The 27035-nt window shown below is 36.2% G+C and overlaps 1 protein-coding gene across 1 annotated transcript; it reads left to right on the top strand.

Annotated features, from left to right (window-relative positions):
- Window positions 1-376: 376 nt before the first annotated feature.
- On the top strand, window positions 377-13341 carry LOC127107896 (phosphatidylinositol 4-kinase beta 1). Its single transcript, XM_051045237.1, has 16 exons — window positions 377-2525; window positions 4219-4407; window positions 4532-4580; window positions 5192-5324; window positions 5424-5862; window positions 7679-7759; window positions 7841-7960; window positions 8752-8821; window positions 9900-9997; window positions 10080-10184; window positions 10380-10433; window positions 10556-10699; window positions 10777-10830; window positions 10931-11005; window positions 12313-12396; window positions 12480-13341. The coding sequence occupies exons 1-16, from the start codon at window positions 1029-1031 to the stop codon at window positions 12579-12581; spliced, it is 3294 nt and encodes a 1097-aa protein (XP_050901194.1). The 5' UTR covers window positions 377-1028; the 3' UTR covers window positions 12582-13341.
- Window positions 13342-27035: the final 13694 nt, after the last annotated feature.

Below are 27035 nucleotides of genomic sequence, written 5' to 3'. Positions count from 1 at the left end.
TCAATTACCACAATCATCTCTCTCCCAACAATGGAGATAACCTCTCAATTTAATGTAATTCATGTTTCTTTTATGAGTTATCATAAAATCCTTATTGTTTTAATGATATGAGTGTTAAAACATAATTAACCACTAAGATATATATCAGAAATTTATAGGCATTTTGAAATTTTCTCTGTTGTGAAGAAAGATGAGTAACCCTCCTTCTTTAGGGATGGTTCATTTCAAAGTTGTTTATGCTTAGTTGGCCTCTTTATTTTTAAAAAATATATTCGTATTTCAACTCTCACGCACTTCGGTGTGCTCAACTTATCAGTTATGCGCATGTTAGTACTTATTAAAAGCATTTAAATAAAACCGTAAGCATTCATTTTTTTGGTTGGTCCAATATATTCAAATTTACTTTCACCAAAAAACATTACAAGTATTCAATTTTATTATTGGTACTGTATTATTTTTCAATTTTCATTTTTAATTTAATGAACTCGAACCTCACCTCTGTCGTCTTCCTCACTCTGAAAAAAGTAACAACAACCACCACCGTTACCGCCGCAATCACCTCCTCAAACACACCGTCGTTTTAACAAGCTATCAAGATCCACCGCGGAAATCGATTTATTCCTACTCTTTGAAGAATCACGTTCTCATCTTCATCGCGCTCGCTCAATTTTGGTACCTTCTTTCCTCCAATTCAAATTCGCGTTGCGATTTCGAGTGGAATTCGTCAATTGTTTCATCTGCTGCTTTAGTTTCCAGTCAATCGGTGATTAACAGAGTGAATTGCTGCTGTTTTTTATTTGCTGGTGCAAGGGTTTCTGCTTACATCTCGGTGCTCGAGTTTTTCTGTAGCTTGTTGACGCCTAAATCAGACGATTCGTTACAGCAGTTATAGCGATTTGTGTTAGAATTAGGGTTTTCGGCAGGGTTTTATAAGGTTTATATGGGAAAGGTAGAATTAGCCTGGTTTAGTTGCTTTGAATTTGATCCAACTGAAATTAGGGTATTGCTTTGATGATAGTAGATTGAGGATGGTGAGGCTTTTAGGGTTTGCTCGTGGTTATGCAGATGAACCCCGGGAAATTGAGTCAAAGTCAAACCTGAACAGTGACTCTAGTGAAAATGGATGGCTTATTAGATTCTTTGATTCTTCATTTTTCTGTGAATGGATTGCGGTTAGCTACTTGTACAAGCATGATCATGCTGGAGTGCGTGATTATCTTTGTAATAGAATGTACACTCTTCCCTTGCAAGGGCTTGAGAGTTATTTGTTTCAAATATGTTACATGATGATACACAAGCCTAGTCCATCGTTGGATAAGTTTGTGATAGATATGTGCTCAAAGTCGCTTAAGATTGCTTTGAAGGTGCATTGGTTCTTAATGGCAGAGTTGGAGGACAATGATGATAATGATGGGATTAGTAATATTCAGGAGAAGTGTCAGACTGCAGCCACCTTGATGGGTGAGTGGCCGCCTCTGATACGGCCTCAGACTGAACCTCCGAGTCCTGGAGGTAAAAGCCAAGTTTTGAATAGGTTACTTTCCTCTAAAAATCGTTTGTTGTCATTAACAACCTCACCACCTAAGTCTTTGTCATTTTCATCTTCACCGGCAAATAATTTGCAAGAGGATGGTAATCCGCTGTCTCCTGAGGAGAACAGGATATTTAAGAAGTTTATGCCAAGTCCAAAGTTTAGAGATGCTTTGCTTTTTAGAAAGTCAGCCGACAAAGATGACGGTGATTCTGAAAAGGATGGGTTTTTCAAAAGGCTTTTAAGAGATAGCAAAGGTGATGATGAGCTTGGCCAAAAAATTCGTGATGCATTTCATTTTCGGAAGTCGTCCGAGAAAGATGCCTTGGACTCCGAAAAGGACAGTTTCTTTAAAAGGTTCTTAAGAGACAGTAGGGACAGTACTAGAGGTGATGATGAAGAATCTGAAAAGGATGGTTTCTTTCAAAGGATCTTAAGGGACAGTAGAAGCGAAGACGAAGATGTGACCTCAAGTTCAGAAGGATTTTTTAAGAAGTTGTTTCGGGATAATAAAAGTGATTCTGAGGACAGAACAGATACAAAATCAGTGGATGATGAAGAGAAAGATGGACTTTTCCGTAAGTTTTTCCGGGAGAAATTCGAAGATAGGAAGGATGGGCGTGATAGAAATGACAGTAAAAATGTTGTTATTTCTGAAGAGAAATGTCCAAAACCCGAAGAAGAGGATGAAAAAGATGGGTTTTTCCGGAAATTCTTCAAGGATAAATTTGAGGACAAGAAAGACACAAAAGATAAAATTGAAGAAGGAACTGCCAATGGTGAGGAAGACGAGCCTTCTGAGCTTTCCTTGTTCAAAAGATTATTCCGTGTGCATCCTGAAGATGACAAAAGCAGTCCACCCAATGAAAATAGCAACAATGGGGGCTTATCTCAAAGTAGTCCAGGTACAGAGAATTTTTTCCGCAAATTGTTCAAAGATCGTGATCGTTCAATTGAAGATTCAGAGCTATTGGGATCAAAGAGACAGAAAGAGGTATGCTGAATAAATGCTAATGATTTGGTTTACTTCTATGGTGGAATTTGGATTGTAAACTGCAAAGTATGAATGGGACCAATTTATGCAGAGACTTTGTTATTTTCTTTCTTAATAGTAAAAGTTGCTTAATGCCTCTCTATGCTTTTTCAGATAACAAGTATGTTTTACAGTATCCATTGACATTGATTTTGTTCTTATAACTGTCGAGTGATTGACTACATGCACCCATTCTTCCCTACCTCCACCTAAAAAAATCCAAATTGTTTCTTCATTTTTTAAAGTTAACTCGTAATAAATAATTTGTGTCCCTGTATTTTTATTTATTTTTTAAATTTTTTGCCAAGATTGATAAGACTTTTTTATATTTTTCCCTTTATTGTTTTTGTCGAGGCCTATGTTGACTAGATATATGGCCTAGGTAGTGCTTGTAAGCTTGGGTAATCCTCACCTTTCATGCTCATTTTGTGGATTTGAATTTTATTTAAAGCCTAAGATACTATCAAAGTATATCATACTATCCGGGATCTGTTACTGGGCCAAGACTTGTGTTAATCTGCATTTGTCCATGCTTCAGATGTTCGATCCTGTGTCGTGCATGAGGGTGTGTATTGAGAACTCATGCTCATGATGTCCAGTCTTTTGGCGTGGAGGGGCGTGTTGAGAGTCCCACATCGACTAGAGACATGGTCTATATAGTGCTTGTAGGACTTCAACAATCCTCACCCTACAAGCAATCATGTAGGGTTAAGTTAGGCCTAAAACCTAAGAGTTGTAAGTCATAGTCTTTCTTTAAACTCCACATTAAACATTAGAATGCTTTTGAGTTCCTAGACATGCAATGGAATTTGGTCTTGTTGCAACAGGGTGTTATCAACAGAGCCAAAGAGCTTGTCCCTTTCTGTTCTTAGCTAACATTAAAACCAACTTTTTTTTCCCATGGCTAATTACTTAACACAACAATCATCGCTGGCTGTCATTCTTATCAAATAAAAACTCTTGGATTGCCATTTTAGTCTTATTGAATTGACAAATATATTCTCTAGCGTTAGGAATGTCTTTTACATGTCCATATTGATTCAATTGTTGTACTTTTTTATGAAATGATAATTTTTTTCGTTAGAGATTTTATAAATCCATTCATGAACTTCCACCTAAATAACAAGTTTTTAGGAGAGTTGGTCTTAGCATGGTATTAGAGCCTTAATGATCAAGTATTTAGGAGTTCAATCCTTGTTGCCCTGTTAAGTTGCAGCTCATTGTTAAAATGGGTCTTAACAATTAAGGACTTTTGTGTTAGGGTCGATGTGGAAGATGTAGTGAAGCCATTCCTGTGCTTTCACCTAAATAATTTAAGCTAATCTTTTATTAAAGATGTCTGAGAGTTAATTCACAAATATGTGGTATATTTCTTAAAAAATCAATTTAAATAAATGATTGTATTATGGTATATGTATGTTTTATTACATGCATAATTACCTGGCATTGGAAATAAGTTCATATTTGTGATGTTTCTTATTCTAGTTGTAGGACTGACTTCGGAGAAGAATACTGCAAGCATTAATATATTTCAGAACTCTAGTTTATTTTCACTTTCTGCCTTATGTTTTATAGTTTTTAATATTAAATTAAGTGCATTTACGATAGATTTGGTTTTTCTGCCTCATCTGGGGGTATTTAATTACTTTTGCAGAAGCATCCTGGGTCCCCAATGCCACAAAGTGAAAAATCGAGCACAAAGCCCCCATTACCGGTTAATCCATCTCAGTTCCGGAGAGGGGCATACCATGACTCGTTGGAGTTTGTGCAGTCACTATGCGACACATCATATGGGTTAGTGGATGTTTTTCCAATTGAAGATCGCAAGAGTGCTCTTCATGAGGTTATTCTCTTGAATTTTTCTTTTTTGATGCTTTCTGTATATTTTTGACTTAAGTTATCAACAAAAATCTATTTTACTCCATATTTGTGTGTCTGACACACCTTTGTTATTCTTATATTTCTAGTCGCTTAGAGAGATCAACGTGCATGTAGCAAAGGTTCAGAACACTGGAGGTATGTCTTGACTTCTATTCATATTATGTGAATAATGTTTAATTTTGGCAATGAACTTCTCTACTTCTTTGTACGTTTCAAATGAGCTGGTTAATTTTTTGTGTTTTGGAAGTATGATCTGGAATTTTTCAGTAGCAGTAATGCCACATTTCTTGGTTTAGATTCAGAGTCTTTTTATGTATACTTTCCCATTCCTTTTAATGTATAATACAACAAATAACCTGTTGTTAAGCAGCAACTTTTTACCCCCTTGAAAAATGGTGAAATTTCCCAATTCCGATATATGTGTATTTTTGTCTTCTTTTGCAGGCATGTCAAAATGATTACTTGTTTTCAAGCAGCAGAACTTTTTATGCAGAAAAAATGATGTAGTTTTTCACTTCTCTAGTTATGTTTGAAACTACTGGTTTGATTTTTCGTGGCAGTCCATTTCTATAGGGATCTGTAGAGAAGTTTTTTAGAGTAATTGCAACTATTGGAAGTTCTTAGTTTCTTACTGTGAAGATATATTCTTTTTTTATATCTGCAGAACTAGTTACCACTTTTCCATTTATTATGATAAGCAGATATATCTTGCTTCTATATGAATCCTTCTAGTCATATATTTGTAGGAGTATGTTTTCCACTGGGAAAAGGCATGTATCGCGTGCTTCATATGCCAGTAGATGAAGCTATTCTCTTGAATTCTAGGGAGAAGGCACCTTACATGATCTGCATTGAAGTTTTGAAATGTGAAATGCCAAGGTATTATTTGGATAGTACTCCTTGGAATTGTGAAGAGTAGTTTGTAAAATGAGAACACTTGTTTGATATATTCCTCTTTCTGCATATTTTTTGTTATAGTAATTTCAAGGAAACATCCAGCTCTCAGAAGCTTTCTCAAGGTGGAATTCCTTTGGCAAATGGAGATGCTTTCTTGCAAAAACCACCCCCTTGGGCTTATCCATTATGGACAGCACAAGAGGTGTACCGTAATAGCAATGATAGAATGTCCAGATCGACTGCTCAAGCAATTGACCAGGCAATGACTCATGTATCTGAGCCAAAATTTGTTAGCCTGATTCTTTCGGTGGAAACACGGTATAATGGTCAGGCAGGGAAGACTTATAGAGAGGGTGCACATGGAGCAGCAGGAGCAGAACATGACAGTGATCTGGAATGGGTACAAGTAGTGTTGACAGCTGATCCTGGGGTTAGATTGGAAGATATTGAGGATCAAGCACCGCCTCGGAAAAAGGAACATCGCCGTGTTCCAAGTACAGTGGCAATAGAAGAAGTAAAGGTGAGTCTTTCAGTGTCTTTTTACTGCTATTGATGTGCTATTCACGTTACTTTAATGTAACCTTCAACTGATTATTTTTTTGAATCTTAATTTACCGCCAAACTTGGTAAAAAAGGTCAGCCCTGTGGCCTCAACGAGTTATTTGTCATATATCTATCTATCTCTTCCAAAGTCCTACCTATGTTGTGCTTTGTGGTATACATAACCGATATCAAGCCCGAATAAAAGGAGAGGGGTCTGTTAGGCCCCTCAGCCAATGTAAAACTTAGTCAAATCTTAATGGCATGGATGAACAATGTAATATCATATCTATATCTCTCTTGAGCATTGCACAACCTAAGTTGAACGAAATAAATGTCTTGGATTTTCACCAATCATTGGGTCAATAAGAATTGGTTTTTTAATAAATGATCATCTATGTGGGCCTTGCACCTTAGAGTTTATAGATTTGTTTGTTTTTTCTTCTCTTCCAGTATAAGTCAAGTGATCAGCTTAACAATTCTCAATTCTCAATTCTCACTTGTTTTTAATAGTCTTATTCTATTATTTCTGTTAAGTAAGCCAGCAGACTAACTGCGTGGTTGTTTAAGATTTTCACTCCGAAATGGAGTTTTGAGAAAACCAACATCTTATTGCTTTGGAAAAAGCACCTAGGAAAATGTGTTTTTCTCGCTGGAGGTAATTATACTCTAAAACGGGCACCAACTAAGTGTAGTTTTCTACTATTCTAGATTCCACAAAAGATATGAAAATGTAACAAAAGCATTCTATATTGACAATTTTTTTCTTCACTTTTCACAATAATTTGATGTGTTTTTAATGAGAAGTAGGATTTAAAAGATATTTTTTGTATAGGATATCAGGTAACTTTTTTTTTTTTCTCCTTCCTCTTCATTACCACACTATAAAATATTAGGTCTGGCTCCCCACTATTCTTCTATGATATAGTTGAAATTATATTTTTGCTACTAGGACTTAAGGTATAAATTATCAACTTCCAATTATTTATACTCTGAAATATCAAAACTCTGTAGCATCATCATATCATGTCTATAGGCAAAAATATAACTCATCTGACAAGTTGTAATCGTCGGTCAAGCTTTTGTGAATTGTGAAGACCTGTCTGGTAGTGTTGGTTTATCAACTCGTTGCTGCAGAATAAAGTACACTGTTATGATGTATGTGCATTCATGTCTTGTTGGCACAATCAATGCTTTATGAGCGTACCTTTATCTGTGCCGCGGATACCCGCGGGTACAGATTATCTTCCCATCCATATGACAGATGTCCTATGCAAGATTTGTAATTTTCTACTCTTTCTTTATAAGCATGCCAGCAATTTAGAATATAATTGGCTTTATGACGATCTTATTACTGGGTAATGAAAGATTTACGAAGAAATATTGGGTCTTGTATCATGTAATGTGATGTCATAATGAAGAACTTAAAAATATTAAGTTATACAATAAAATGAATATAGGATGGTGATATTAGCTATTAGTGTAGGTTATTAAGAATAACTCTTCATAGAAAAAAGCCTTCAACACAAAATACACGGGAAAACTTTATTTTGCATATTTATTTCTGACGTCTTTGTTTGGCATTTGTCAACTAACGTTGAAATTTACTTCTGTTCATTATGGTTACAATTACAATAAGAATACAAAAAATCACTGCTAAATGAAATGAATGAACTTATTGTACTAAATAACTACTCTGCTCTTAATTTTTTCTCTCATTGTAATTGTGTATAAATTATTGTTTCTTGATTTTATTAACATTTTAACTTTATTGCCAACATTTGAACCTTTGGTAGGCTGCAGCAGCAAAAGGGGAAGCGCCTCTTGGACTCCCTTTGAAAGGTGCTGGCCAAGACTCATCAGATGCACAACCGAGGGTAAGACATAATTATTGCAGTTAAGTTTTACTTAGCCTTAAGCTTGTAGAGTTGTTGTATGATATGATTCCCTCCTAACAGGCCAATGGAATTACCCCCAAAGCCAGTGATGCCTTGTCTGGTGAACTTTGGGAGGCAAAGAAAGATAGGGTACGCAAGGCTTCGATATACGGGAAGTTACCTAGTTGGGATTTGCGATCGGTAAGCCTATATATTTAAGCACAAGAATTGACTTTATATGTAGTTAGTTGGTTACATGTTTTGGAAATTCATTAAGATACAAACTCGATATATACATTAATAAGTAGTATTATTTTTGCATAACAGAAAAAGATAAATGTATCCAAGTCTATCGTAAATTTGTAATCAATGAGATTATAGTATCTAATAATCTTTTTTTGCCATTTGTTACAATATAAATTTGATTCAAAGTCAAGGTTGACTTTATAAACATGCTTTTAATTTCTAGTTGGGTTTGAGAATGCTGTACTGTTAAAATTCACTCTCTTACTGAAGGATCAGAGCATCCAATCATAGAATGAAGAATATTGCAGTCAAAGGATTTTCAAAATGGTTTTCTTACAATCATGCTTGAAAATTTATACTGCAGAAAAACTTCAATATCAATGAAACAGCGATCTGAATTTTGTTCTCACTTTCTCTATGTAAATTGTATCACAAGTTTTAGGATTGAAGACTCTAAGGAATGAGCTATTATTAATAAATGTTGTCTGTACACAGCTATTAATGAGTTAGTACTTTGACTCTATTGAGATTTTATGTAAGTATATCCGAACTGCACATGTCAATGAAGGATTCATATATTGGATTTAAGCAGTATTTAGCAAGCAATTCTTGTGTCACAAGTTACAACTACCATGTCCTTTTTATGAATATTAATATGAAACTAAATAATGGTTGGCTTTTGTTCTATATTAGCTATATGACAACTCTTTTGAGCATGTTGGTGCAATTTTCTACTTTTTACGTAGGTTATTGTAAAGAGTGGAGATGATTGCAGGCAGGAGCATCTGGCTGTTCAACTAATTTCTCACTTCTATGGTATAAAATCTTCTTTTCTTTCTTCATGTAAAGGAATTAACCATTTTACTTCCATTGATGTTCCTTTCATTGCAACAATGTTTCTCCCAATTTAAAACTCCATGGTTGGTGTTAAGAAATGTGGTTGGGCCTAACTCAACCCTACAAAACCGGTTGGTAGAGTGAAGACTGCCCCCATTTATAATCACATGTTCAAATCATATACTATCCGATGTGGGACTCTAACACCCCCCTCACGCTCAGGACTAGACAACTGAAGCGTGAAAATAAATGGTGGGCGGCCCGATAGCGGAAACCATAGTAGGTGGCCCACCGGATCTTAAACGAGGCTCTGATACCATGTTAAGAAATGTTGTTGGACCTAACTCAACCCTACAAAATCGGTTGGTAGAGTGAGGACTACCCTCACTTATGAACACATGTTCAAACCATATATTATCCGATGTGGGACTCTTAACAGTTGGTTTCCCTGACATTTGATTTTATCCCCCTCAAAAAATCTAATACCCTGAGGTGAACCTCCTATCTGCAATGGATCATGCATAGTTTGCATCTGTATATACTTCCATGGGCAATTTTCCTTTCTTGAAAAACAGTCATCTTCCTGGACTTGCCTTCAATACTGGTAAATGATTTTTCCACAAGCCTGTGGTACTGTATCTACTCTACTTTTGAGCTCTTGTTATTTCCAATCCTATGAATTTGTTCTATGGGCACTCCACAATGATAAGGGAAAGATTGAATCATTTATATTATGCCAAAACTCTGTATAAGAATACATGTGTAATGTCTCAGTTTAAGTTCCATTGTCGATTTGTAAATCTACTTGGTTGCAGTTTTCAATGTAATCTTCGCAAATTAAAGTATAAAAATGTACCAAAGCATGAATGCAATGCAATTGTCTAGTAAACAAGTTTTACTGAATGCACCTAAGAGTTGTTGATGTTAATTGATTCGGTTTGGACTTGGATATCCTTTTATTATGTTCTGATGCACATATAAGCCATGAAGCAGAAGTTTCTGTGCTTCTAAACACGTTGCTTAAAATCATAGAGTTTTGAATTTCTTTTTATGCTAGATATTTTCCAAGAAGCTGGTCTACCGCTTTGGCTGCGCCCTTATGAAGTTTTGTGTACTTCTTCTTATACAGCTCTCATTGAAACAATTCCAGATACGGTAATTCCGTGTTCACACATTTCAAATATATTGAAATGTAAAAGATTTTGCCGATCTTGATAAAAATACTAATGCTTTCTAGGCTTCTCTACACTCGATCAAAAGTAGATATCCCAACATCTCAAGTTTACGTGAATTCTTCGATGCTAAATATCAAGAAAATTCTCCAAGTTTTAAACTTGCCCAGGTAATTGAGATATGCGGACAGGGTTGATCTATTTGTAGACTGAACTTCTTCATCTTATATTTTGCAATGACTTCTGGATTGGGCATTAGTTATAGTATATATTATGTTTTGTTTTTTATGCCACTCCCCCTTTACCATTTGGATATTCTGTATTTCTGTTTTACTTTCATAATTTGGATACTTTCTTTGTCTCAGAGGAACTTTGTTGAGAGCATGGCTGGATATTCGCTGGTGTGCTACTTTCTACAGGTGAGTAAATTTATTAACCGGTGCTTTACTTTAGTGACCTTCTGAATGATAACATTGTGCTGTTTAATATTATTGAATGCATCACATTCTTCCCACTGTTCTTTTCCTTTCTCGTCTTCAAGGTGAAGGATAGGCATAACGGGAACCTTCTATTGGACGAAGAGGGTCATATCATTCATATTGATTTTGGCTTCATGCTTTCCAATTCACCTGGTGGGGTTAATTTTGAAAGTGCACCTTTTAAATTAACACGCGAGCTTCTTGAGGTAAAACAGATTTCTTTACTTTCTATTACATACCTGTTTCAAGTGTCCATATAATCACAATATTGTGATTATGCTAGGTCATGGATTCTGATGCCGAGGGTCTGCCAAGCGAGTTCTTTGATTATTTTAAGGTGCTGATAAAAACTTTCTGATCTTTCCTTAAGATATTGCAGATGACATGTGCTATTCTCAGCTCTAAATATGTCTCGTTGCTTTGTCCATGTTATCCAGGTTTTATGCATTCAAGGCTTCCTCACTTGCCGCAAGCATGCCGAGCGCATTATTCTTCTTGTTGAGATGTTGCAGGTAATATGATTGTTGGCTTTCTGTAGTTCTATGGTGAGATAACACATCATCTTCCTGTGTTCTTTGTCTTGTCATGATCCGTACTTCAAGTTTCATAGAACAGTACGACAGATAACCAAGGTTATTCTTTTTTCAAGCAACCTTGCAAACTGTCTACTGACTGAAAATATCCTATTATTTTTACATGGGTCATGCTGTGCTTCTTCACTATGCTGTATGATACTTCCAGACTATTGGACGCTCACACCTTGTGCAAAGAGAAGCTAGGTGACATAATCTTTGTTGAGAAGTGCAAAAAAGAGCTTATAAGCGTTTCCATGTCTTAAACAATGGAGCTCACTTAAACATTGAATACAAAGATTAATGTTACCCTGTTTATCATATTTATAATATTGTATTCTAGGTACGCATTCCCGGATAACGGCGTGGAGTGCCGACCCCCAAAAGTGGGATAGCGAGATAGCATATATTGCAAGATGACCGCTATTTGAGATTTTTTTGAGACAAATTACATTAATAATACTATAAACATATATTTCATGTAAAATTTTAAAAATAAAACTCAAACCATAAAATTTATAAAACAGTAGAAAAAAAGAAGGAAATAAAATGAGAAAAAATAGAGAGAAGAAAAAGATGGAAAAGAAATGAGTAAAAAACAGATGGAAAAAAAAGAAGGAAAAGAAATTATGGAAAAGAAATGAGGGACAAAAACAATTCGGAAGCTTGAAGGAGGAAATGATGAAAAATGAAGAACTGCAGAGGGAAGATGATGAAGCTTGAACGAGAGAGCTTGTGTTTTGGTGAAGAACTGCAGATCGGGGCCCACAGCAGAGAGAAGATAAAAAACTGCTAGGGCTATGGGTTTGGAGACAATGACCCTCAAAGTTAAAAGAAAACCCCCAAATTAAACTTAAAACATTTTAGATTTAAGGGATAATTTGGCTTTTCATGCCAAAAAGAGAAAGTGGTACAAAACACGCTCCAGACCGTGACTCGGGTCCTGTGACCTGCAAAACCCCCCATGGAATGCCATGAACCTGTTTCGCTTCACCTCCAGTCTCTGTTGCGGACAGGCTCCGCACGTCTTAGTTCCGCCGCGATAGCCCCGCTCCAGGCCACAATTGACTACATAGATTGTATTTCCATAACAACCCAATTTACATTATTTCAAACTCTCCCTCTCAAGCTGCCAAAAATACCCCATGGTTCACTTATTTTATCTTTTCAAAGTCTTGATTGTTGACTGTACATATATTATTGGATTTTTGCTGAATCTTTTCTTATTATGGCTATGTGTGGATCAGGATTCAGGGTTCCCATGCTTTAAAGGTGGTATACGGACGATACAGAACTTACGAAAGCGATTCCATCTCAGTTTAACAGAAGAGGTTCCAATATTACTGTTGTGTCTTCTTAACTTTATAATGTTTTGGATGTGATTGTGATGGTATTCTATTGTATTTTTTGGCAGCAATGTGTCTCCTTGGTGCTTTCTCTAATTAGCAGTAGCCTCGATGCATGGAGAACACGGCAGTATGATTATTATCAGAGGGTTTTGAATGGAATATTGTGAGATAATTTGTCATTGGTTATAATTTGGTTGTTCATTTTGACCAAAGCTTGCCCGGTGGATGCTCATCAATTAGCATTACATTTAGAGGTCACTAGTGGAAGTGGTTGGTTCACTATGGAATGGCTTTAAGTTTTGAGGGAGGAAAGGATTAATAGGTGGTGGTATGCTGCCTCATTTTCTCCCGGTTCAAAGAAGACACTAACTTGCCAAAAACTTCAACATAGACCATGTTAAATTTAATGAAGCCTGGTCTTTTTTATTTCCTCCTTCGCTCCATGTTAATGGAACTCTGCTGCTTGAAGAAGTTGCATTAGCCTCCTAAATGCCGATAATGCAGTGTACAGTGATTTTTAGTGTGACAGATCACATTTAAATTGAATGTCAGAGAAGGGCTTTGGGTAAACTGACTGTTTCGTCTACAGTCTTGTGGTGTGCTGTAAGTGTTGAACAGATACTGACCTTTTACAATTTGAACGGCCATGTGAAGCGGGTCTTGGGCAGACCATAATGTTGGCCAACCGCTCTCTGTAATGTATCCTTGATCTCAGCTGTTCAAGGGGGGCTATCTTCCAGAGTCGATTTTTCAATACTTTACTATGGAGAATTGTGACCAAATTCTTCATTGATGTTTGATTGTAACCTGTGTAATTGATCCTGTTTATTTTCATGGTGAAATTTGTTTCACCTTCATATTGTCATGTAAAATAGTTAAGGTTTGATGGCATTGTTTCTGTATCACAGTTTTACTTTAGCTGTTGAATTGAGAATGCCAAGCATTGAACCAGGTCAAACCTGGCATTGACGGAAAAGAAATATTTGCAGTTTACAAATTCAAGCTTGAATGAACTTGCAAATGCAAATCCCCTTCCAATTCAAAAAGACTTTCAAAGCAAACTTGAGGTCAATATCGGTTTATAATTGGAGGGTTAAGATCCAAATTCATAATGGACCCGGATAAAAAGAGTAAAAAGGATTTTTTATTTTTTTTTATTTTATATTTTAGAGATTGATTGAAAGTCAAATTCAGGTCAAACGTTAATTCTAATGAAATGTTTATATCTGTATACTCCTTCTGGCTCAAACGTTAATTGTCTATTTTGCCTTTTATTTTTTGTCTCAAGATTATTTGTCAAGTATCAGTCAAATTTAAAACTACCCGTTCAACATCACTTCAATAGAGCATTACATGTCATATCAATTGAGCAGTCTATATATGGGGGCGATTAAGGTGGTATGGGAAAGTGAAATTCTATCCCACCATGGGGCAGTGGAATAATCACTGCCAGCTGTCTATGTTGATTTGTTGGAGTTTTTATTATTGTTATTTTTTTAATAAAAAGGTTGGCGAAAGTTAATAAATTTTATTAAGAATTTTTTATTCTAAAACCTCATCCTCAGCTTGAAACCTTGAAACTCTTCACATTTTTTTAATTAGGAACTGTTCATCAAGTGCTTGAAATTTAATCTTCAACAAACTATTCTCAGAAGTGTCTATCGGAACCAGTACCAGATTTTTGAATCGGAACCAGTATCAGATTTATGGATTTTTTGTTAAAATCGAACATAATCAAATGAGATCCATGGTATCATAGAGCGAGTGGGATCCATGGCACGTGGTAACAATACTTCAGCATCCAATGACCAGGGTGCTCCAACTATTGATCCATTAAGTCTCTATTATGTTCATCCAAGCGATGGTCCAACCTCAGTTTCAATTATTCCTCTGCTTATCGGTTCCAATTATCATAGTTGGGTCCGGTCTATGCGTAGGGCTTTGGGTGAAAAAATAAAATATGATTTCTTTGATGGTTCTAATACGGTTTCTACATAAAGAATAATTGAATTCAATTGTAGAAAATCTAATTGATTATCCTTTTTCATCCTTTATTTATTTTCATACACGTGGTAACAATACTTCGGCATCCAATGATCAAGGTGCTCCAGCTATTGATCCATCAAGTCCCTATTATGTCCATCCAAGCGATGGTCCAACCTCAGTTTCAATTACTCCCCTGTTTACCGGTTCCAATTACCATAATTGGGTCCGGCCTATGCTTAGGGCTTTGGATGGAAAAATGAAATATGATTTCGTTGATGGTTCTAGTACGGTTTCTACGTAAAAAATAATTATTCAATTATAGGAAACCTAATTGGTTATCCTTTTTCATCTTATGATTTCCGTTATCGGACCATCCACCATTTATTTTTACGCTTAAGATGTTCAGTCATGGGCGTGAGGGGGTGTGTTAAGAGTCCCACATCGGACAATATATGACATGAATGTGTGATTATAAGTGAGGATAATCCTCACTCTACCAATCAATTTTGTAAGGTTGAGTTTTCAGTGCCAGTGCAGTATCTATAGATTTCTTCGTCAAATAGAGACAGATTCAAAAAATTTGATTAGTGGAGGGAATTTAAATTTATTTTAAGAGTAAATTTGAGTTTTATGAGTGAGAGAATTTAAATTCATTTTAAGAGTAAATTTTTTTAATTTATTCTAAATTATAATTATTAGATTAGAGGATTAATTAAATAATTTAGTTTTAAATTCAATTCAATTTAAAAATTATCATTTAGAATAAATTTAAAAAATTTACTTTTCGAAAAAGTTGATTCCCCCTTTCTATAGAATTATTATATTTTTAATATTATAAAATATAGCTTTGTGTTTATATGTAATAAAATATTCATTCAGTAACTAGTTCTTAAAATATACAAATACTATTTTCTTTTGGGCGTTACTTGTGTTTAATTGGGTAAAAAAACAAATATTTTAAAATATTTTATAACATAAATTACATAAACAACCTGATGGGGGCAGTTGCCCCAAACATTATAGTGTAGATTCATCCATGAAATCAAGTGCACCTGTAAGTATCGAAGTCGGTGATAGTGAATGAAAAAAGTGAACTTATGTATTCAGACTCTAAACGTATATTTATGATTGTTGAACTCATATTGAAATCATGCTTTAGCCATCAAGTAATTGAAGTGTAATCGGTTACTAAGTAACAAGTCATGAAATTAAGTCACTATGAGTATATTGTTAGACGATAGTACCGATCTAGAAGGGGGATTGAATAGATTAGTATTTAAAATTTAGCGCTTTTTCAAATTGTTTTTAAAGGTTGCGAAAGCTCCCTAGACCACAATCGTCTAAATGATCCGTTAATGGAAAGATCGGATATGCGTGAAACCAAATGGAATAACTAAGATAGAGATAATCAACCACTATCTAAATCAATCGATTAATTACCACAATCCTTGATATAGTTACCTCTAATGATGAGTTAACACAATAAGAGAACAAGTAAAATATTAATAGATTTGTGTGAGATTAATTTTATCAAACACTTGGTGTGCACTCCACACCAAGTCTCAATTTCACTCAAATTGATTGTGCATAATTTTACTTAGTTGCAATCAAAGTGATTGCACCAATTTATCGAACAGCTACTATGCACAACAATTAAGCGAGATTGATTTTACTATTAATTTCACACAAAACTTAATTTCTGCAGAATTTAAAGAATTAAGAGAAAGAAAGAACAACACCGGGTTTGTTTAGGCAGTTCCCCTATCGTCCTCGCTTAGAGTACGTCTTCCCCCAATTCTAAATCTAGAATTGAGATATTTATTAACAAGTTATAAAGTTAATACAAGAGAAGAAATTATCACCACCAACCAACCCCAAGTGTTGTTGCAGATCCTATTCACTTCTCTCCCCTTGATTCGAGTTGAACCAAGTCCTTCAAGCGTTTCGAACAAACCTCCGGTTGCAGCTACCTTATTGCAAGAACTTCACATTCTCCAAAACTCTAGCTCGACTGATTTCGATCACATCTACGTGAAACCTCCGGTTGTAGCTACCTTATTGCAAGAACTCCATGTTCTCCAAAATTATAGCTCGACTGACTTCAATCGCAAGATGCTTGAACCCTAACCTTCCTTTACAATCTCCGGTTACCGTTACTTGTTTGAACGAACCCACCGTTCTTCAAACCTTTTATTCAAGAAAAACTTGTTGGTGTAAGCCCTAGAAGCCAATACTTTTGGTACTTGTATCGAATTATTTATTAATAATAAAAGATTTTTTCTTTATTATGTTTGTCTAATAAAGTCCCTAGAATAGATAGTCCGTTTAATGTATCAAGTGTGACTTAATCATGAGATCACATTAAACATAAGGACATTATTCTTAAAGTATCCATAGTCGAGCTTTATTATGAAGTGGGATAACATTAAAGCATTAAGACTATTATGTATATAGACTGATGATCACATCTCATGGATCATGGATAAGAAGTTATCAAGTCTTAAACATAGGTATGAATATTAAGAGTAATATTTATACTGGATTGACACGCTATGAGAATACTATATAAAATGTTATGCAAAGTGTCATAAGTTATTCTCATGGTGATAATGATGTATGTCACCCTTCGACCTGAAACCACTATGGACCCTATATGTAGAGTCGAGTGCTTTATTGTTGATCAAACATTGTCCGTAACTGGATGACCATAAAGACAGTTGATGGGTATTACACGAAGCATGCTAAGGGACAGGAGTGACCTAGATGGAATTTGCCCATCCTGCGTAACAGGATAAATGTCTATGGGCCCAATATTGAACTGGACAAGGATGACACGGTCTATGCCTTGTGTTTAATATAGACATAAGGGTAAAAGGGTAATTGTACACATAAGTATTATCACAAAAGGATTTGTCAGATCACATGACATTTTCGTGTCTTGGGTAGCAGTGATGTGTTGCTAGATACCGCTCACTGTTTATTATGTTAAATACGTGATTTAATATAATTGTCAATGTCGCGAAAACCTACAGGGTCACACACAAAAGGACGGATTAATGAGAGATAAAGTAACTAAGGAATACCGTAATGTAAGGTGCCCTTAAGTGAATTGTAGAACATCGTAAGGTACGGTGTACTTAAGTAGAATACGAAATATGGTAAGGTACCATGCGCTTAAGTGATTTTGGCATATTATAAGATATGGGCCACATACACTTGAGTTCGCTTTTTAGCTTGCAACCCACACAAGTGGTTCTATAAATAGAACCCTTGTGTAGAAGCATTTGTGTAGTTGTAATTTCATTTCTCTCTCTCTCTCTCTCACTCAAAGCCTTCATTCGTAGCAGTTAGCACTGAGATTGAAGGAATGCGTTCGTGTGGACTGAGTAGAGGCGTTGTCATCGTTCAACGTTCGTGATCGCTCTGTAGATCTACATCAAAGGTTACAATCTCCACAAGAGGTAACGATTCTATCACTAATCATGCCCATTCATAAGGATCACTAAAGGATAAATTTTAAATTCCGCTGCGTTTTGGATCGCTCTTATCCTTCAGTGGTATCAGAGCCACTTACGAAACCATGCATCTGATAGCTGTTTATTTTCTGTATTTTCTGTATTAATACGATTAAAAGACAAAATGAATCAAAGAATAAACGAGTAATTAAATTTGGCATCATGTGTGTACGATTTGGATGATTGATGTTGACTATGCTTCGGAATCCGACATTAGTATGGTGAAGCAGCGATACATCGATCGTCCATAGGTTATGCAATTGAGATCGATCAAGTTATATATATGATATAAGTAATCTTGATGCAAAATACGGTATATATGATATACTGTTTCTGTTTCATTCATTCAAACACTTAATGGTTGTTTTCCTTTGGGCGATCAATGGTCGTTTGCTTCTTGATCCGACATTAGTATGGTGAAGCAATGACATGTTGATCAATCATACTGAATCAACAATCGAGATGTGTTTGACGGTCTGAAATTGGTGCATTAGGGTTAATGACGACACAAGGGTTGTGTTGTTAAAGAGTTATGCGATTAGGGTTGTGACTGCGCAAAAGTTGTGCTTTAAAGTATCAAGTGTTGATGCGAAAAACAACGTCGATTTCAAATGAATTGTTCATTAAAATTTCGGTTGACCTGGCAGCGGACCCCTGTTTCCGCTGACCGGGCAGCGGACCCCTGGCTAACTCAGTGTAGTGTGATCGGTCGCCGAAATTTAATTTGGTTTTAATTAATTAAAAGAATTAAAATTAATAATAATAACGTGTTTATTAGTATTGTCTTGTGGTGACCGGTTATGACCTTAGTTTTCCTTTATTTTGTTTTGGGTTTTTTAAATACGACTTGCGTGTCGTGCATCTCTTTTAATCTCTTAATGTAACTTCTTTTCTCATCTCACTCCCTCGTATGTAAAACGAGTTTCTTTTATGTAATGTAATGTTATGAAGAAAAAGAAGAATTCAATATCAAAGGAGGACAACCTTGAAGATCTTGCTTGGAGAAGCTTATATCGTTATTAGGTTAGCTTAGGTTCTCTCATTGGCTTGGGAGAACAATTGCGCTAGGGGCCATAACTGTTTCATTATGTATGTTGATGCATGTGAATGTATGTTGATGCATGTGAGAGACGATTTATATGATAAATAAGCCGGTGAGATCAGAATAATTGCAAATTCCCTCAAATTAAATATTAAGTTTATGCTTTCCAAGTTTTAGCACTCATCAAGACTAGTATCGGATAATGTAGGTTTCACCAACGCGAGGTGCATGTTCTATATTAGTAAGGTGCGATGGGATAATTATAATATCCAATTGCTAAAACAATGGGTCAAACTTAACTAAACAAATTATAATAAGATTATATATGTTTAGAAGCAAGAGTTGGAAATGATCCATGTGATGGATTGGAATAAGAAGTTATTCACCCAACTAAAATATTCGAGAGTTGTATTAGATACAATTGAAAGGAGTTCCTACCTAAATAACCTAGTTTTGTGTAATCCGCCTACGCGGACTTAAATCAAAGTGAAATGTGGATCTTGACCCATTAGAAAAATCTTCCAACGGGATTTTCCGAATCAAATGGTGAGGGTCATTTGTTTTGAGTAAAATAGTGGGAGTATATTTAATTAAAGGCCTAATTAAATATGTTATTGATACTTATATTTTCATTATTTTCATGTAGATTACCATGACAACAAACACCTCTAACAACATTTTGCGATCAATCGTTGACAAAGAAAAATTGTCTGGGATAAATTTTCTAGATTGGCACCGAAATCTGAGGATTATCCTCAAACATGATAGAAAGCTGTATGTCTTGGAGAAATCTGTTCCTGAAGAGGAACCTCCTAGTTCTGCACCTAAGGCAGAAAGAGATGCTTATAAGAAGCATGTCGATGATGCCAATGAAACTGCTTGCCTCATGCTAGCTACCATGAACTCAGAATTGCAAAAGCAACATGAGAACATGGTAGCGTTCGATATGATCGTACACCTGAAGATGCTCTATAAAGAGCAAGGAAGGCATGAAAGATTTGAAGTTTCAAAAGCCCTTTTTCAAGGCAAGTCAGCTGAGGGAGCCCCTGTAGGTCCCCATGTGCTCAAGATGATTGGGTATGTGGAAAACCTTGAGAGGTTGGGTTTTCCCCTCGGAAAGGAACTTGCGACTGATTTGATCTTGCAATCGTTGCCACATAGATTCAGTCAATTTGTCCTAAATTTCAATATGAATGATATGGACAAATCTCTTCCTGAACTGCTAGCCATGTTAAGAACTGCTGAGCAGAATTTGAAGTCAAAAGGGAAGTCCATTCTGATGATCGGAAATGGAAAGAGACAGAACAAAAGACCCACCAAGCAGAGTGATAAAGGGAAAGGCAAAGAAGTTTCTAAACCCAAACCCATTGTTGCTGCTTTGAAGCCTAGTGGAGGCATATCAAAGGAAGGCACCTGCTTCCATTGCGGTAAGACCAGACACTGGAAGAGAAACTGCCCAAAGTACCTGGAAGATAAGAAGAATGGAGTAGAGACTTCAACTTCAGATATTTTGGTTATTAAAATTAATTTATCTACTTCTGCATCATGGGTATTAGATACTGGATGCGGTTCTCACATTTGTACTAATGTGCAGAGGCTAAAAAGGAGTAAAGATTTGGCAAAAGGTGAAGTTGACCTACGAGTTGGCAATGGAGCAAAGGTTGATGATTTAGCCGTAGGAACTTATGTATTACATTTACCTAGTGGTTTAATAATTCAGTTAGAGAACTGTTATTATGTACCTACAATTAGTGGGAATATTATTTCCGTTTCTTGTTTGGACAAGTTTGGTTTTTCATTTATAATAAAGAACAATTGTTGCTCAATTTATTTGAATAATATATTCTATGCTACTGCACAAATGAACAATGGACTATATGTCCTTGATCTTGAAATGCCTATTTATAACATTAATACTAAAAGGATGAAACCTAATGAGTTAAATCCAACTTACCTTTGGCATTGTCGATTAGGCCACATAAATGAGAAACGCATTTTCAAACTCCATAAAGATGGACTCTTAGACTCTTTTAATTATGAATCATATGAGACATGCAGATCTTGTTTAATTGGAAAGATGACAAAGTCTACATTCACAGAAAAAGGTGAAAGAGCTAATGATCTTTTGGCCCTCATACATACTGATGTATGTGGACCACTGAACATACCAGCCAGAGGAGGTTTTCAGTACTTCATCACATTTACTGATGATTTCAGTAGATATGGTTATGTGTATTTAATGAAACACAAATCAGAGTCCTTTGAAAAGTTCAAGGAATTCAAGAATGAAGTACAAAAACAACTAGGTAAGAATATTAAAACTCTTCGATCAGATCGAGGTGGTGAGTATTTAAGCCTAGAGTTTGATGACCATCTGAAAGAGTGTTGAATCCTATCCCAACTTACTCCTCCTGGAACACCCCAATGGAATGGTGTATCTGAGAGAAGAAATCGAACCCTGTTAGACATAGTCCGATCCATGATGAGTCACGCCGATCTTCCAAACTCCTTTTGAGGACATGCTCTATTGACAGCAGCTTACACACTTAACCGTGTTCCATCCAAAAAGGTTGAGAAGACACCATATGAGATATGGAGTGGTAAGAAACCACATATGTCTTACATGATGATTTGGGGTTGCGAAGTTTATGTGAAACGACAAATTTCAACTAAGCTTGAGCCCAAATCTGAAAAATGCTTATTTGTGGGGTATCCTAAAGAAACAAGAGGGTATTACTTCTACAATCCTTCTGAGGGCAAAGTGGTTGTCGCTCAAACTGGAGTTTTCCTAGAAAAGGATTTTATTTCTAAAGGAATCAGTGGGAGGAAAGTAGAGCTTGAAGAAATTCAAGAATCACAAAGCATTGATACACCTATGGAGGAATTAGAGCAGAAAACACAAGTAGTTGTGGAAGAGAAACCTGCTCAAGTAGAACAAGACCAACGTAGGTCAAGCAGGATACGTCACCTACCTGAGAGATATGGATATCTCATAACTGATCAAGGTGATGTATTACTCATGGATCAAGATGAGCTTGTGACCTACCAAGAGGCCATAATTGGTTCTGAGTCTGAGAAGTGGCTAGAAGCCATGAAATCTGAAATGGATTCCATGTACACAAACTAAGTTTGGACCTTGGTAGAGCCTCCTGTAGGAGTTAACCCTACAGGATACAAGAGGGTCTTCAAAAAGAAGACTGACATGGATGGTAAGGTACATGCCTATGAGGCAAAACTGGTTGCAAAATGATATAAACAAATTTAGGGGGTTGACTATGACGAAACCTTTTCACCAGTTGCAATGCTTAAATCTGTTCGGATTTTACTTGCTATCGCTGCATATCATGATTATGAAATATGGCAGATGGATGTCAAAACTGCTTTCCTTAATGGGAATCTTCTTGAGGATGTGTACATGACACAACCTAAAGGATTTGACATACCAGAAGAAGCCCAAACGATATGTAAGTTACAAAGATCAATCTATGGATTGAAGCAAGCTTCCAGAAGCTAGAATCTTCGTTTTGATGAAACAGTAAAACAATATAGATTCATCAAAAACGAAGATGAGCCTTGTGTCTACAAGAAGGTTAGTGGGAGCATGATCTTTTTCCTAGTATTATATGTAGATCCCTACCCTGCAACAAGTAAAGTCTTGGTTGGGGAAATGCTTTTCTATGAAGGACCTAGGTGAAGCAGCCTATATATTAGGAATCGGAATCTATAGAGATAGATCACAAAAACTGCTTGGCCTAAGTCAGAGTATGTACATAGACAAAGTGTTGAGACGCTTTAATATGCATGATTCCAAGAAAGGATTCATATCTATGCAACATGGCATGTGTCTATCAAAAACACAATCCCCTTCAACTAAGGAAGAAAGGGATCGCATGAATAAGATTCCGTATGCATTTGCAATAGGATCTATCATGTATGCCATGTTATGTACTCGATCAGATGTCTCGTATGCTTTGAGTGCAACGAGTAGGTATCAATCTGATCCTGGTGATGCTCATTGGGTAGTTGTCAAGAATATCCTTAAGTATTTGGAAGGACTAAGGACTCATTCTTGATATATAGAGGTCAGGAAGAGCTGGCTGTAATTGGATACACTGATGCTAGCTTCAAGACAAATAAAAATGACTTTAGATCGCAATCTGGTTATGTGTTTTGCTTAAACGGTGGCGCTGTGAGTTGGAAACGTTCAAAGTAAGACACCGTTGCTGATTCTACAACCGAGTCCGAGTATATTGCTGCCTCAAGTGCAGCAAAGGAAGTTGTTTGGATCAAAAAGTTCATTAGTGAACTTGGCATAGTTCCTAGCATTGTGGATCCCATTGGTCTCTATTGTGATAACAATGGTGCTATCGCACAAGCTAATGAACCTAGATCTCATCAACGATCCACACACATACTTAGGTGTTATCACCTCATTCGAGAGATAATAGATAGAGGAGATGTGAAAATATGCAGAGTACCTACACTTGACAATATTGCTGACCCACTGACAAAGCCTCTTGCGCAGTAGAAGCATGACGACCATACTAGATCTATGGGCATTAGGGGTATGCGTGATTGGCTCTAGTGCTAGTGGGAGGTTGTTGGTGTAATCCCTAGAGGCCAATACTTTTGGTACTTGTATCGAATTATTTATTAAAAATAAAAGGCTTTTTCTTTATTATGTTTGTCTAATAAAGTCCCTAGAATAGATAGTCCGTTTAATGTATCAAGTGTGACTTAATCATGAGATCACATTAAACATAAGGACACTATTCTTAAAGTATCCATAGTCGAGCTTTATTGTGAAGTGGGATAACATTAAAGCATTAAGACTATTATGTATATAGACTGATGATCACATCTCATGGATCATGGATAAGGAGTTATCAAATCTTAAACATAGGTATGAATATTAAGAGTAATATTTATACTGGATTGACCCGCTATGAGAATACTATATAGAATGTTATGCAAAGTGTCATAAGTTATTCTCATGGTGATAATGGTGTATGCCACCCTTCGACCTGAAACCACTATGGACCCTAGATATAGAGTCGAGTGCCTTATTGCTGATCAAACATTGTCCGTAACTGGATGACCATAAAGACAGTTGATGGGTACTCCACGAAGCATGCTAAGGGACATGAGTGACCTAGATGGAATTTGCCCATCCTGCATAACAGGATAAATGTCTATGGGCCCAATATTGAACAGGACAAGGATGACACGGTATATGCCTTGTGTTCAATATAGACATAAGGGCAAAAGGGTAATTGTAAACATAAGTATCATCACAAAAGGATTTTTCAGATCACATGACATTTTCGTGTCTTGGGTAGCAGTGATGTGTTGCTAGATACCGCTCACTGTTTATTATGTTAAATACGTGATTTAATATAATTTCAAATGCCGCGAAAACCTACAGGGTCACACACAAAAGGACGGATTGATGAGAGATAGAGTAACTAAGGAATACCGTAATGTACAGTACACTTAAGTGAATTGTAGAACATCGTAAGGTACGGTGTACTTAAGTAGAATACGAAATATGGTAAGATACCACGCGCTTAAGTGATTTTGACATATTATAAGATATGGGCCACATACACTTGAGTGGGCTTTTTAGCTTGCAGCCCACACAAGTGGTTCTATAAATAGAACTCTTGTGTAGAAGCATTTGTGCAGTTGCAATTTAGTCTCTCTCTCTCTCTCTCTCTCTCTCTCTCACTCACTCACTCACTCACTCACTCACTCAAAGCCTTCATTCGTAGCAGCTAGCACTGAGATTGAAGGAATCCGTTCGTGTGGACTGAGTAGAGGCGTTGTCATCGTTCAACGTTCGTGATCGCTCCGTAGATCTGCATCAAAGGTTACAATCGCCACAAGAGGTAACGATTCTATCACTGATCATGCGCATTCGTAAGGATCATTAAAGGAGAAATTTTAAATTCCGCTGCGTTTTGGATCGCTCTTCTCCTTCAGTGGTATCAGAGCGACTTACGAAACCATGCATTTGATAGCTGTTTATTTTTGTATTTTCTGTATTAATACCATTAAAAGACAGAGTGAATCAAAGAATAAACGAGTAATTAAATTTGGCATCATGTGTGTACGATTTGGATGATTGATGTTGACTATGCTTCGGAATCCGACATTAGTATGGTGAAGCAGCGATACATCGATCGTACATAGGTTATGCAATTGAGATCGATCAAGTTATATATATGATATAAGTAATCTTGATGCAAAATACGGTATATATGATATACTGTTTCTGTTTCGTTCATTCAAACACTTAATGGTTGTTTTCCTTTGAGCGATCAATGGTCGTTTGCTTCTTGATCCGACATTAGTATGGTGAAGCAATGACGTGTTGATCAATCATACTGAATCAACAATCGAGGTGTGTTTGACGGTCTGAAATTGGTGCATTAGGGTTAATGATGGCACAAGGGTTGTGTTGTCAAAGATTTATGCTATTAGGGTTGTGACTGCGCAAGAGTTGTGCTTTAAAGTATCAAGTGTTGATGCGAAAAACGACGTCGATTTCAAATGAATTATTCATTACAAATTTCGGCTGACCGGGCAGCGGACCCCCGGCTAACTCTGTATAGTGTGATCGGTTGCCGAAATTTAATTTGGTTTTAATTAATTAAAAGAATTAAAATGAATAATAATAATGTGTTTATTATTATTGTCTTGTGGTGATCGGTTATGGCCTTAGTTTTACTTTATTTTGTTTTGGGTTTTTTAAATATGACCTGCGTGTCGTGCCTCTCTTTTAATCTCACAATGTAACTTCTTTTCTCATCTCGCTCCTTCGTATGTAAAACGAGTTTCTTTTATGTAATGTAATGTTATGAAGAAAGAGAAGAATTCAATATCAAAGGAGGACAAACTTGAAGATCTTGCTTGGAGAAGCTTATATCGTTATTAGGTTAGCTTAGGTTCACTCATTGGCTTGGGAGAACAATTGCGCTAGGGGCCATAACTGTTTCATTATGTATGTTGATGCATGTGAATATATGTTGATGCATGTGAGAGACGATTTATATGATAAATAAGCTGGTGAGATCAGAATAATTGCAAACTCCCTCAAATTAAATATTAAGTTTATGTTTTCCAAGTTTTAGCACTCATTAAGACTAGTATCGGATAATGTAGGATTCACCAACGCGAGGTGCATGTTCTATATTAGTAAGGTGCGATGGGATAATTGTAATATCCAATTGCTAAAACAATGGGTCAAACTTAACTAAACAAATTATAATAAGATTATATATGTTTAGAAGCAAGAGTTGGAAATGATCCATGTAATGGATTGGAATAAGGAGTTATTCACCCAACTAAAATATTCGAGAGTTGTATTAGATACAATTGGAAGGAGTTCCTACCTAAATAACCTAGTTTTGTGTAATCCGCCTACGCGGACTTAAAACAAAGTGAAATGTGGATCTCGACCGACTAGAAAATCTTCCAACGGGATTTTCCGAATCAAATGGTGAGGGTCATTTGTTTTGAGTAAAATAGTGGGAGCATATTTAATTAAAGGCCTAATTAAATATGTTATTAATGCTTATATTTTCATTATTTTCATGTAGATTACCATGACAACAAACACCTCTAACAACATTTTGCAATCAATCCATGACAAGGAAAAATTGTCTGGGATAGATTTTTTGGATTGACACCGAAATCTGAGGATTGTCCTCAAACATGATAGAAAGTTGTATGTCATTGAGAAACCTGTTCCCGAAGAGGAACCTCCTAGTTCTACACCTAAGGCAGAAAGAGATGCTTATAAGAAGCATGTCGATGATGCCAATGAAACTGCTTGTCTCATGCTAGCTACCATGAACTCAGAGTTGCAAAAGCAACATGAGAACATGGCAGTGTTCGATATGATCGAACACCTGAAGATGCTTTATCAAGAGCAAGCAAGGCATGAAAGGTTTGAAGTTTCAAAATCCCCTTTTCAAGGCAAGTTAGCCGGGGGAGCCCCTGTAGGTCCCCATGTGCTCAAGATGATTGGGTATGTGGAAAACCTTGAGAGGTTGGGTTTTCCTCTCGGAAAGGAA

Source organism: Lathyrus oleraceus, chromosome 7 (assembly GCF_024323335.1).
Source record: "Lathyrus oleraceus cultivar Zhongwan6 chromosome 7, CAAS_Psat_ZW6_1.0, whole genome shotgun sequence".
Taxonomy (NCBI): Eukaryota; Viridiplantae; Streptophyta; class Magnoliopsida; order Fabales; family Fabaceae; genus Lathyrus; species Lathyrus oleraceus.
The sequence above is the reverse complement of the archived record's forward strand: the minus strand, read 5'-3'. Positions and strand labels throughout refer to the sequence as shown.

What these genes read in the sequence shown, in the direction of transcription:
- LOC127107896 (XM_051045237.1), top strand. Translation starts at nt 1,029, where the DNA reads ATGGTGAGGCTTTTAGGGTTTGCTCGTGGTTATGCAGATGAACCCCGG. An exon ending in GCAAGAGTGCTCTTCATGAG is followed by an intron (nt 4,408 to 4,531) that starts GTTATTCTCTTG and finishes TTATATTTCTAG; the next exon opens with TCGCTTAGAGAGATCAACGT. An exon ending in TTCTTGTTGAGATGTTGCAG is followed by an intron (nt 11,006 to 12,312) that starts GTAATATGATTG and finishes TGTGTGGATCAG; the next exon opens with GATTCAGGGTTCCCATGCTT.